The 11,865-nt window shown below is 44.6% G+C and overlaps 1 protein-coding gene across 1 annotated transcript; it reads right to left on the minus strand.

Moving 5' to 3' along the window:
- Positions 1–7,919: 7,919 nt before the first annotated feature.
- Positions 7,920–8,843, minus strand: LOC130285377 (taste receptor type 2 member 40-like). Its single transcript, XM_056536737.1, has one exon. The coding sequence runs from the start codon at positions 8,841–8,843 to the stop codon at positions 7,920–7,922; it is 924 nt and encodes a 307-aa protein (XP_056392712.1).
- Between the last annotated feature and the right edge of the window lie 3,022 nt (positions 8,844–11,865).

An 11,865-nucleotide genomic window follows, 5' to 3' on the forward strand; every position in this document is an offset into this window, starting at 1 on the left:
TTTTTCCGAAAGGCGTCAGGAGCTCCGCCAAGATATGGACTCTGTTCGCACGAGGCGTTTCTTCTCCTCGGCTCCTCTCTCCTCTGGTCCCCTGCAATCTGTTCCTGTGCCTCCCGCCGTGGAGGCTATGCAGGTCGACCGGTCTCGCCTGACACCTCAAGAGAGGACACGACGCCGCATGGAGAACCTCTGCCTGTACTGTGCTAGTACCGAACACTTCCTGAGGGATTGTCCTATCCGTCCTCCCCGCCTGGAAAGACGTCCGCTGACTCCGCACCAAGGTGAGACAGTCCTTGATGTCTACTCTGCTTCTCCACGTCTTACTGTGCCTGTGCGGATGTCTGCCTCTGCCTTCTCCTTCTCTACCGTGGCCTTCTTGGACTCTGGATCTGCAGGAAATTTTATTTTGGCCTCTCTCGTCAACAGGTTCAACATCCCAGTGACCAGTCTCGCCAGACCCCTTTACATCAATTGTGTAAACAATGAAAGATTGGACTGTACCATACGCTTCCGCACGGAGCCCCTTCTAATGAGCATCGGATCTCATCACGAGAGGATTGAACTTTTGGTCCTCCCCAATTGCACCTCGGAAATTCTCCTTGGACTTCCCTGGCTTCAACTTCATTCCCCAACCCTGGATTGGTCCACTGGGGAGATCAAGAGTTGGGGGCCCTCTTGTTCCAAGGACTGTCTAAGACCGGTTCCCAGTAACCCTTGCCGTGACTCTGTGGTTCCCTCAGTAACCGGTCTCCCTAAGGCCTATATGGACTTCGCGGATGTTTTCTGCAAAAAACAAGCTGAGACTCTACCTCCTCACAGGCCTTATGATTGCCCTATCGACCTCCTCCCGGGTACTACTCCACCCCGGGGCAGAATTTATCCTCTCTCTGCCCCAGAGACTCTTGCCATGTCTGAGTATGTCCAGGAAAATTTAAAAAAGGGCTTTATCCGTAAATCCTCCTCTCCTGCCGGAGCCGGATTTTTCTTTGTGTCCAAAAAAGATGGCTCCCTACGTCCTTGCATAAAATCACGGTTAAGAACCGCTACCCCCTACCCCTCATCTCTGAACTCTTTGATCGCCTCCAAGGTGCCCACATCTTTACTAAATTGGACTTAAGAGGCGCCTATAACCTCATCCGCATCAGAGAGGGGGATGAGTGGAAAACGGCGTTTAACACCAGAGATGGACACTTTGAGTATCTGGTCATGCCCTTTGGCCTGTGCAACGCCCCTGCTGTCTTCCAAGACTTTGTCAATTACATTTTTCGTGATCTGTTATACTCCTGTGTTGTTGTATATCTGGACGATATCCTAATTTTTTCTGCCAATCTAGAAGAACACCGCCAGCATGTCCGTATGGTTCTTCAGAGACTTCGTGACAATCAACTCTATGCCAAAATTGAGAAATGTCTGTTTGAATGCCAATCTCTTCCTTTTCTAGGATATTTGGTCTCTGGCCAGGGACTACAAATGGATCCAGACAAACTCTCTGCCGTCTTAGATTGGCCACGCCCCTCCGGACTCCGTGCTATCCAACGCTTTTTGGGGTTCGCCAATTATTACAGGCAATTTATTCCACATTTTTCTACCGTTGTGGCTCCTATCGTGGCTTTAACCAAAAAAAATGCCGATCCCAAGTCTTGGCCTCCTCAAGCGGAAGACGCCTTTAAACGACTCAAGTCTGCCTTTTCTTCGGCTCCCGTGCTCTCCAGACCTGACCCTTCCAAACCCTTCCTATTGGAGGTTGATGCCTCCTCAGTGGGAGCTGGAGCTGTTCTTTTACAAAAAAATTCTTCCGGGCATGCTGTCACTTGTGGTTTTTTTTCTAGGACCTTCTCTCCGGCGGAGAGGAACTACTCCATCGGGGATCGAGAGCTTCTAGCCATTAAATTAGCACTTGAGGAATGGAGGCATCTGCTGGAGGGATCAAGATTTCCAGTTATTATTTACACCGACCACAAGAACCTCTCCTACCTCCAGTCTGCCCAACGGCTGAATCCTCGCCAGGCCCGGTGGTCTCTGTTCTTTGCCCGATTTAATTTTGAGATTCACTTTCGTCCTGCCGATAAGAACATTAGGGCCGATGCTCTCTCTCGTTCCTCGGATGCCTCAGAAGTTGAACTCTCTCCGCAACACATCATTCCACCTGACTGCCTGATCTCCACTTCTCCAGCCTCCATCAGGCAAACTCCTCCAGGAAAGACCTTTGTTTCTCCACGCCAACGCCTCGGAATCCTCAAATGGGGTCACTCCTCCCATCTCGCTGGTCATGTGGGCATCAAGAAATCTGTGCAACTCATCTCCCGCTTCTATTGGTGGCCGACTCTGGAGACGGATGTTGTGGACTTTGTGCGAGCCTGCACTATCTGTGCCCGGGATAAGACTCCTCGCCAGAAGCCCGCTGGTTTTCTTCATCCCCTGCCTGTCCCCGAACAGCCTTGGTCTCTGATTGGTATGGATTTTATTACTGATTTACCCCCTTCCCGTGGCAACACTGTTATTTGGGTGGTCGTTGATCGATTCTCCAAAATGGCACATTTCATCCCTCTTCCTGGTCTTCCTTCAGCGCCTCAGTTGGCTAAACAATTTTTTGTACACATTTTTCGTCTTCACGGGTTGCCTACGCAGATCGTCTCGGATAGAGGCGTCCAATTCGTGTCTAAATTCTGGAGGGCTCTCTGTAAACAACTCAAGATTAAATTAAATTTTTCTTCTGCATATCATCCCCAGTCCAATGGACAAGTAGAAAGAATTAACCAAGTCTTGGGTGATTATTTGCGACATTTTGTTTCCTCCCGCCAGGATGACTGGGCAGATCTCCTTCCATGGGCCGAATTCTCGTATAACTTCAGAGTCTCTGAATCTTCCTCCAAATCCCCATTTTTCGTGGTGTACGGCCGTCACCCTCTTCCCCCCCTCCCTACCCCCTTGCCCTCTGGTCTGCCCGCTGTGGATGAAATTTCTCGTGACCTTTCCATTATATGGAGAGAGACCCAAAATTCTCTCTTACAGGCTTCATCACGCATGAAGAGGTTCGCGGATAAGAAAAGAAGAGCTCCTCCCGTTTTTTCCCCTGGAGACAAGGTATGGCTCTCCGCTAAATATGTCCGCTTCCGTGTCCCTAGCTACAAGTTGGGACCACGCTATCTTGGTCCTTTCAAAATTTTGTGTCAAATTAATCCTGTCTCTTACAAACTTCTTCTTCCTCCTTCTCTTCGTATCCCTAATGCCTTTCACGTCTCTCTTCTTAAACCACTCATCCTCAACCGTTTTTCTCCCAAATCTGTTCCTCCCACTCCTGTTTCCGGCTCCTCGGACATCTTCTCTGTCAAAGAGATCTTAGCCTCTAAAAAGGTCAGAGGGAAAACTTTTTTTTTAGTGGACTGGGAGGGTTGTGGTCCTGAAGAGAGATCCTGGGAACCTGAGGACAACATCCTAGATAAAAGTCTGCTCCTCAGGTTCTCAGGCCCTAAAAAGAGGGGGAGACCCAAGGGGGGGGTACTGTTACGCCGAGCGCTCCGGGTCCCCGCTCCTCCCCGGAGCGCTCGCTACACTCTCTCCGCTGCAGCGCTCCGGTCAGATCCACTGACCCGGGGCGCTGCGATTCTGCTTCCAGCCGGGATGCGATTCGCGATGCGGGTAGCGCCCGCTCGCGATGCGCACCCCGGCTCCCGTACCTGACTCGCTCTCCCTCGGTCCTGTCCCGGCGCGCGCGGCCCCGCTCCCTAGGGCGCGCGCGCGCCGGGTCTTTGCGATTTAAAGGGCCACTGCGCCGCTGATTGGCGCAGTGATTCCAATTAGTGTCTTCACCTGTGCACTTCCCTATATCACCTCACTTCCCCTGCACTTCCCTGCCGGATCTTGTTGCCATTGTGCCAGTGAAAGCGTTCCTTGTGTGTTCCTAGCCTGTGTTCCAGACCTCCTGCCGTTGCCCCTGACTACGATCCTTGCTGCCTGCCCCGACCTTCTGCTACGTCCGACCTTGCTTCTGTCTACTCCCTTGTACCGCGCCTATCTTCAGCAGCCAGAGAGGTTGAGCCGTTGCTAGTGGATACGACCTGGTCACTACCGCCGCAGCAAGACCATCCCGCTTTGCGGCGGGCTCTGGTGAAGACCAGTAGTGACTTAGAACCGATCCACTAGCACGGTCCACGCCAATCCCTCTCTGGCACAGAGGATCCACCTCCTGCCAGCCGGCATCGTGACACAAACCAAGAATTTGAAGACCAGATGGAGGGAAATGCACGAGGTACTGACCAAGCACTGGTCTATTCTTCAGCTGGATCCAGTTTTAACTAACTATGTATCTACTAAACCATCCATCACTTACCGCCACACAAAGAATCAGAGAGACTTGCTGGTTCACAGTCATCACAAGAGCCAGGTGAGCAGATCCATTCGTCTCAAATGGTCCTAGGTGGGGATGTAAACCAAGCGACCATTGTGTCACATGTCCCAATGTGGAAAGGGCAACTACCTTCTGTGAGACAACTGGTACATAAAATGTAGTCATCACGCATACTATCAATTGTTGTACCTCATGAGTGGTCTATTTCTCAACATGTCCAAGCAACCTTATTTACATTGGGCTTACCTCTAGGGAGATGCGATAAAGGATCAGGGAACAAGTTTTAAGCATTGAATCAGCACAAAATACAGAGGATCCATCTACATTGAAGACGCTACCAAGATACTTCTGTGAACATCCTTTTGAATGTAAGGGGGATTGATCGGAATTGGTGGGACCCAGGGGTGGGAATTGGAAATATATACTTGCTCAGAAAAAGAAAAAGTCTCTTCACTCGCTTCTGTCTCCTTATTATCTTAGATTTCTGGGTCTTTCTAATATGTTTTTTTTTTTCTGTTTCCATCTTCTTTAGTGTCCCTGTGTATGTTTGTTCAATAATGTGGTGTCTGGTTGGGGCTTAACAATAAAGTTGGGCAGGATGAATTTGGCGCTGCGCATGCGCCGCCTATTCTATCATACACAGTGGTGCCGATGGATGTGCCGGCTTTACGCTGTGTGTGCGTGGTGACGTGGGTGGACGCACTCCGTCACTGGTTGGCGCATGCCCAGTCCCGACAAAGATGATGGCTGCCTTAGTACGAGCACCAGCACTCCTCCCCTATAGATAATCAATCCACCTCTTTTCTTCCTTTTCTATTGGTCATGTTCCATTTAAATGTATCTGTACATTACTATACTGTCTATATATATATATATATATATATATATATATATATATATATATATATAGACTGTAGAGTTGGAGAATATCTCTGTAGAGCCAGTCAGAGACAGTGACACTGTAGTTCAGTATATAACATGACTTCTCCAGACTTTATCTTTATTCTCCAGCCTTTATCTTTATTCTCCAGCCTTTATCTTTATTCTCCAGCCTTTATCTTTAGAACAAAATGAAATTATAGTCTTTACATTCAGGCACAAAAAACAAACTAACAAAGAAAAACATATAATATAACTATACACGTGACTGCGAGGACCAAAACAATAGACATCAATAGTCACCTCACACCAGTATTACTGTCCCATAGAGGCTGCAGACCTCAGGATTCACACTCCCAGCAGAGTACATGTTCCTTACAGCCTCCCTGCAGACTTCGATACCCTTCTTTGTAAGCCCAAAAATGATCGGCAACAAGCACTTGGAATTAATTGGGCCAAACTAAAACCTGGACTGGCCAGAAAGGGAATGATAGGCCCCACTACCAACCTGCTTGTCATTCCATTAAAATCCAGGCCTGTAAAAAGACTTTACCAAAAGCTATGATCTTCTAGGAATATCTCATATCTTACCCAGCTTTCCCTAGATATTTCCTTCTTGAAACCTTGTAGACGTATATAACAGGTGCAGTACCTTGGGGAAATATGTGGTCGACCACCATTTTTTCTTATCCCTATTTCCTTTATCACAACCTTTATATGCACATAAACAGAACATCCATCAAGCTTTAATTTTTTTCATAACTACATGTTTGTTGCTCTTCTCAATCTTCATCTTCACCGTCCATGATCAGGTCTATGATGTGCTCAGTCACTTTTCAGCTTGTAGCTTTCAATGTAGAATGGTGGTAGATGTGTTTGTGCTGAGACCATGAACCAGTATATAATCTATATGAGCACAAAATGGTTTATGTAATAATAATAATAATAATTATTGTTATTGCTGTTATTCTATTATTCTATATTGCTGTTATTGCTATTATTAGGAATACATTTAAAATAAACTATTTTTTTAGGTGGTGTAAACTTATCCAATGTTAAACAATAAGAACAAGACATTTTCTAAAAAAAACTAATACAGTGACCCCCCGACCTACGATGGCCCCGACATACGATCATTTCAGCATACGATCACTCTCAGAGGCCATCGTATGGTGAAGGCAGCACCAACACACGATGCTTTTGTATGTCGGGGCCATCGCATAAACGACTATCCAGCAGCGCAGACTGCTTCAGCTGACACCGGATAGCCGTTTACGGTGTCCCATGTGGTCCGCTGACGATCACTTACCTGTCCTCGGGGCTCCGGCGCGTCCTATTCGGGATCCCCTGCATCTTCGGAGCTCTCCATCGTTGTCATCACGTGCGCACGCCGTTCCATCATCCAATAGGAGCAGCGTGCGTAGCGACGTGATGGCGCCAACGGAGAGCGAGGATGCCGGGGAAGCAGAGGCCTTGCCGGAGCGTCGGGGACACCTCGAGGACACGGCGACAGTAATGGAAGGCAACATCCCGGGCAGCGGTGACGAGCGGTGACGGTCCAGAGCGGCGGGGACACGTGAGTATAACCCCCATATAAGTCCTATACTTTACATTGCACAGATCCCTCAACATACGATGGTTTCAACAAACTATGGTCCATTTGGAATGGATTTCCATCGTATGTTGAGGGACCACTGTAATCTAATACAAGATTTTTAAAGGTAATAAAAACAGAACATTGGGGGGGAGATTCATCAAAACCTGTCCAGAAGAAAAGTTGTTGAGTTGCCAATAGCAACCAATCAGATAGCTTCTTTCATTTTACAGAGGCCTTGCTTAAAATGAAAGAAGCAATCTGATTGGTTGCTATGGGCAACTCAACAACTTTTCCTCTGGACAGGTTTTGATAAATCTCCCCCATTGTGTCCAATTTTATATTAAAGGGGTATTCAAGGCCAAAACTTTTTTTTTATATATCAACTGGCTGCGGAAAGTTAAACAGATTTGTAAATTACTTCTATTAAGAAATCTTAATCCTTCCAATAGTTATTAGCTTCTGAAGTTGAGTTGTTATTTCTGTCTAACTGCTTTCTGATGACTCACGTCCCAGGAGCTGTGCATTTCCTATGGGGATATTTTCCCATCATGCACAGCTCCCGGGACGTGACATCATCATTGAGCAGTTAGACAGAAAACTTTAGAAGCTAATAACTATTGGAAGGATTAAGATTTTTAATAGAAGTAATTTAGAAATCTGTTTAACTTTCCGGAGCCAGTTGATATATATATATATATATATATATATATATATATATATATATATAAAAGTTTTTGCCTGGAATAACCCTTTAATATTAGCCCCCAGATCACATGGTGAAAAATAGTCATCAATAAACCTGGAGTTCACTGGAGAAGAACAGAGAGAAGAGTATCAACCTCGATCTCCAATAATGTCACCTGAATCTCAGATATTATCCCTTGGTCAGCATCATACATATCTATATCCCAATCTACACACATTTCTTCCCCAATATTCTGTGCATTAGAAGACAAAGATGACTACACATTGTTTCTTCTCCTTCACTGGTCACCAGGTCGTCAACATGAACAAAGAAGGAAAATGGCGACAACTTTCAATCTAAATTCTATCAAGCTTCTACAACCTTCATGATCCTTGTGTCACCTTCACATTTTAGGTCTCAGTCTCACTGTTCTTTCTTATCTTATTGAAGAACTTCTCAATGAGACTGTTCCTAAGCTTGGCGCTGCTCTGGATGATGATGGCGGCTTCTGCTAGAGGGTAGAATAAGTTAACAAACCAGGTCACTATTACTATGGTATCAAAAGAACTGAGTGGGATGATAGCGATAAACATTTGTATCACATTGAAGATAACACAAATGAGAAGGAACAGGATCATGGTTCTTGTAGCATTAATCTGGGTTTGGAATTTAGATCGAGTAAACCCGGGATTGTTCTGCTTCATTCTCCACATGTGACTGAGAAGAGACCACGAGGTGAACGCGGTGGAGACAAAAGCTATAGCCAAGGGTAAGAAGAAGCCCAAGATGGAGGATGTTGTTCTATATGGTGCAGCTATCGAGAATGTTCCCTGGAAAAGTTTAGATTCATCCGTAATGTTCCCAGGAGGCTCTATGCTACCAAACCAAAATATTGGAATGCATATGGTAAGCAAGCCAAGTCCAGATACCAGAAGGATGTGGAGCAGGTAAGACGAGAGACTCCTCTTCAGCCAAACAAAGATGTGGTGACTACAGGTGGTGATGTTGGTGCAGTAGTAGACACAGAGTAAGGCCGTCAGCCAAAATGTATAATAGATAAGAAACATATTAATCATTCCATTCTGGAGAAAAACTTCATTTGTAAAGTACATATGGGGCCAAAAAGAAACCAATATATATTGTGCGGTCATCATCACGTGCACAGAGATATTGATCAGAGCCTTGGTGATGTGGATCTTATCCGATGGACCCATCGAGAGCCCATTTTTTAGGTTCCCAATATAAACTAGCAGGATGTGCAGGTTTAAGGCCATCCCCACCACAAATTCAATGAGTACAGAAACTAACATGATAACCAGTGCTGTGGTATCCATAGTGCCAAGAGTTGTGTGTCTGAGGAAAGCGAGAGGTAAAATCTTATATGGAGACAGATGCAAATATCCTCCGAGCTTTACTTAACCATTTACATAACATGATACAATCTGACAAGCTCTGTGACTGACATGAAGAGACATAGACATCCACCAGCTGCCGGCTGTACGAGGATCTCCAGGGTTGGTAGCTCACTGAGGTCCCAGTAGACACTACATGGAATGATATAGAATAAACACACTGAACACTACGTAATATCGGGGAAATGCACAGAAGGGAAGAAAATTGGCTTAAACTGTGTCATTTCATACTATTGTATTAAGACGTCTACAGTGCTCAAAAATACACCAAACTCTTCCCAACAAGAAAAACTAATTACATTCTGACTCTACTCTGCCGAGTTGGATTACCTGCCCTTGGAAACCCCAACCTTCACTCTGTCCCTGTTATACCCTGATGTGGTCCTACTGAGATATGTATATAATAAAATTAAGAAAAACATTTATATATACTAAATAATATATAGATACAAACCAGTCCTCATGAGACAGTAGGAATATATCAAGAAGGGAAGTAAAGAGAAAAAAGAGGAAGAAAAATGTAAGGATACAGAAAGAAGAAAAGGAAAGTAGGTAGTGAGAAAATATAAATAGGTTTACTGGGATATCCGAATTAGGATGGATACAGAGGTTACTAAAAATAATAACATTTATTGAATGGATACAATAATACAATATACATATGTGCAGGGCCCTTGCACGAGATGTGATATAAATTTAGGAGAAAAAATGGTGAGATAATAAAAAGGAAAAAATGATAAAATCAGCAGCTGAATGATAGTGTGAAAGTTTATTGGTAGAGGTTTTAAGTCTATGGTTCCTATAAAGTGATGCTTATACACATTTAGCTACTGAAGAATTAGACTTTTGTCTTGAAACGTGTATAGCCCTGTATATTTTCCCCAAATATACACCATCAGCACCTTTATGACTTTTTAAAACCTATGGTTCCTGGTCCGGCAGTGCTGCAGCACCTACTGGTCGGTCGCTGCTATTGGTCGGTCGCTTCTTACCGACCAATAGCAGGGATAGGAGGGGTGTCACTAGCAATAGCAGGGACAGAAGCAGTGGAATGACGTTGTTCGTCCTGTACACAACAATGCTGCAGCACACAGTCATGTGTACTAAACCCAAAATTGCAAAAAGACTCTCTCTAAAATACTATTAGGAATGGACTGCTGGGTATGGATTATATCGTCTAGAGACTAGTATAACCAGCAGACCAGTTGTTGTGGAATAATGACACAGATTTGCCCTAAAAATTTATTTCTCCCTCATGTGAAAATGTTTCTGCAGTTGAGGCAACACACAGCTCTCTGCCCCTCTCTGTAATACAATGCTGTTCACAGTGACTGAGGGGTTAATCGCTACAGCAATAATTCATTTCTGTGCAAAATGCTGTGCTCTGTGTCCAACAGAAGGCTGAGGTGACTAAGAGGTGAAACGCTGCTGGAATGAGCTTTTCTGTGTAACACACACACAGCGATGTCCGTCCTATCTCTCTGCAGTGTAATGATGATGACGAGCCTCAATATGGCTGCCAAATATATAGGGCTGTGACATCACAGGGGTGACTGGCTGCTGATAGGCTGCATGCTGCATGTGATTCAGGGTCATCCCGCCTACTTCTTTTCCCGCCTTCCCAGCAATCCTTGCCCCATGTACTGACATGTGGATCCACCATTTTAGATGCCCGGGAGCCTGGACTGCAGTAAATGGAATTTAATGAAGCGATTCACATGATAGAATTGCAGCGATATTCGCATTTGTTGCGAATCGAATATTTCATGAAATTCGGGTTTGTCTGCTTCGATTCGCTCATCTCTAGTGGCAAGAGTTGTGTGTCTGAGGAAAGTGAGAGGTAAATCATTATATGGGGACAGAGGCAAATATCCTCCGAGCTTTAGTTACCTATTTATATACTACAAGCTCCGTGACTGAGAAGACCCGTCAGCCCCGAACATCTCTCGTACATTATGTATTCACTCAATGGTTGAGGTTGTATTTCTGTAACGTTCCTGTGACATTTATAGAACCAGTGATGGATAATGTTTAGAGTTGTGTGTTAGGAAATAGGGGATAGATACAAATGGTCACCGTGATTTAGTTCCACCATCTACATAACATCATATGACCAGACAAGCTCTATGTGAGGGGCCTTCACCCCTGACCGTCTCTTCAGACATTATACAATCATTGCTTGATGTTTCCTCTGACATTTGTAAAACCTGTGATGAATGAAGTTTAGAAATGATAAAACCTTTCAAATGAGAAATATATCTAACTATTTCCTTAAAGGTAACCATTGGGCCCCTTATGCTGCCTGAACAACAGATAGTACGAAACAAGCGCATGGACCCTCTTTATGACCAGCTAGAATTTATTCTGGAACAAATAATAGTTTAAAAGAAGCGGGGAATGGGGGAAATCGTGTTCTGGGTGTCTCCCTTTTGGCTAACCCTGACTAAAGGCACCCAAACTAATTATAAAACTTACATTTTATTTAATATTCATTTAAATTAATGTTAGTGATCATTGGCCCCTAGGTGGCAGTGGTATATTAAAATTACAGCACTGTATTTTCTAATATTTTCTAATATGCTATATAACATTAGTGGGTTTACTGATTTCTTTTGTTTTTAACAGCCTGCTGACTCTATTCAGCCAGTAGGTACTTTTTGAATTATGCATCCAGCATTAATGAACTAGACTGGCTGTGTTACGATTTTAATATTGCCAGCTGACTTTACAGTATTCCCTATTTCCCATTTGACCATATGACTGTGCTGCTCTAAAACTTTGAACCCTCCTTCCTGACGTTTCGCCATGAAATGGCTTTTTCACAAAGGGCACTGGTATATTTTACAACAAGACCAGATAATCAGTAAACATCTATCAACAAATCCATGTCTCACTTTCAAAAGAGCTCCCACACTTAAACCCATCCTGGCCAGTCGACTGAAAA

Source organism: Hyla sarda, chromosome 8, assembly GCF_029499605.1.
Source record: "Hyla sarda isolate aHylSar1 chromosome 8, aHylSar1.hap1, whole genome shotgun sequence".
NCBI lineage: Eukaryota > Metazoa > Chordata > Amphibia > Anura > Hylidae > Hyla > Hyla sarda.